At 64.2% G+C, this 819-nt stretch overlaps 1 protein-coding gene across 1 annotated transcript; it reads right to left on the bottom strand.

Annotated features, from left to right (window-relative positions):
• Nucleotides 1–5: 5 nt before the first annotated feature.
• On the bottom strand, nucleotides 6–409 carry LOC102386495 (RNA-binding protein 4B-like; the record flags this gene model as incomplete). Its single annotated transcript, XM_006039386.3, has 1 exon — nucleotides 6–409. A coding segment is annotated over exon 1 (324 nt), but the record flags the coding sequence as incomplete, so codon positions are not given.
• Between the last annotated feature and the right edge of the window lie 410 nt (nucleotides 410–819).

The raw sequence follows: 819 nt of genomic DNA, 5'->3' as shown, positions 1-819 counted from the left end.
ACGATGTCGCACTCGATGACGGGGCCGTACTCCTCGAACTTGGCCCGCAGCTCCAGGTTGGTGCAGGTGGCGCTGATGTTGCCCACGTGCAGCTTGGTGGAGGCCTTGCTCTTGTTCTTGCTGGCCTCCACGTTGATGCAGACGCCATGCAGCTTGTGGTGGTGCAGGTTGCGGATGGCGTCCTCGGCCGCCGTCTTGTCCTCGATGTGCACGAAGCCGTAGTTCTTGATGATGTCGCATTCCAGCACCTTCCCGTACTGCTCGAACAGCGACCGGATCTCCTGCTCCGTCGCCTCCCGCGGCAGGTTCCCAATGAACAGCTTCACCATCTCGGCAGGGCCTGGCAGGAGGGGGAGACATTCAGGAGAAGCGCTCGCCCCAAGGCCGTGTTCCCTGACCTCTGCAAACCGACACGGATGCCCCCGCCCCGCACAGCCCTGTTTGGCCAACGTGCCAGGGACAGATGTTCCTTTTCCTGTGCGGGCAGCTCATTCGCTGCAAGCTAAATCGAACCATGCCACGCCGTCAGGGAATCAACGGTGGGCGAAAGCGGCAAAAACCCACGAAGATGGTCCACATTTAATGGGGACCCTATCTGGCTTGGCTTGCACGCCTCCCGTCCCAACAAGCTCGGGGCGGCTGACAATGAGAGCGCAGAAGCGGAGCGTGCCCGGCTCCTCTGGTCGGCCCGGCGGGGACGCTGAACACCCCCCAGAGGCGGGGGGTTTCCTCCAACACCACCTGGGCTCCCGGGGGAGCCGGCCCCGCAGCCCCGCACGTCCCCGGTGCCAACGTGACCCAAGACGCGCGGGGCTGGAC

The sequence above is a fragment of the Alligator sinensis genome, unplaced genomic scaffold (assembly GCF_000455745.1).
Source record: "Alligator sinensis unplaced genomic scaffold, ASM45574v1 C64636934_1, whole genome shotgun sequence".
NCBI lineage: Eukaryota > Metazoa > Chordata > Crocodylia > Alligatoridae > Alligator > Alligator sinensis.
The sequence above is the reverse complement of the archived record's forward strand: the minus strand, read 5'-3'. Positions and strand labels throughout refer to the sequence as shown.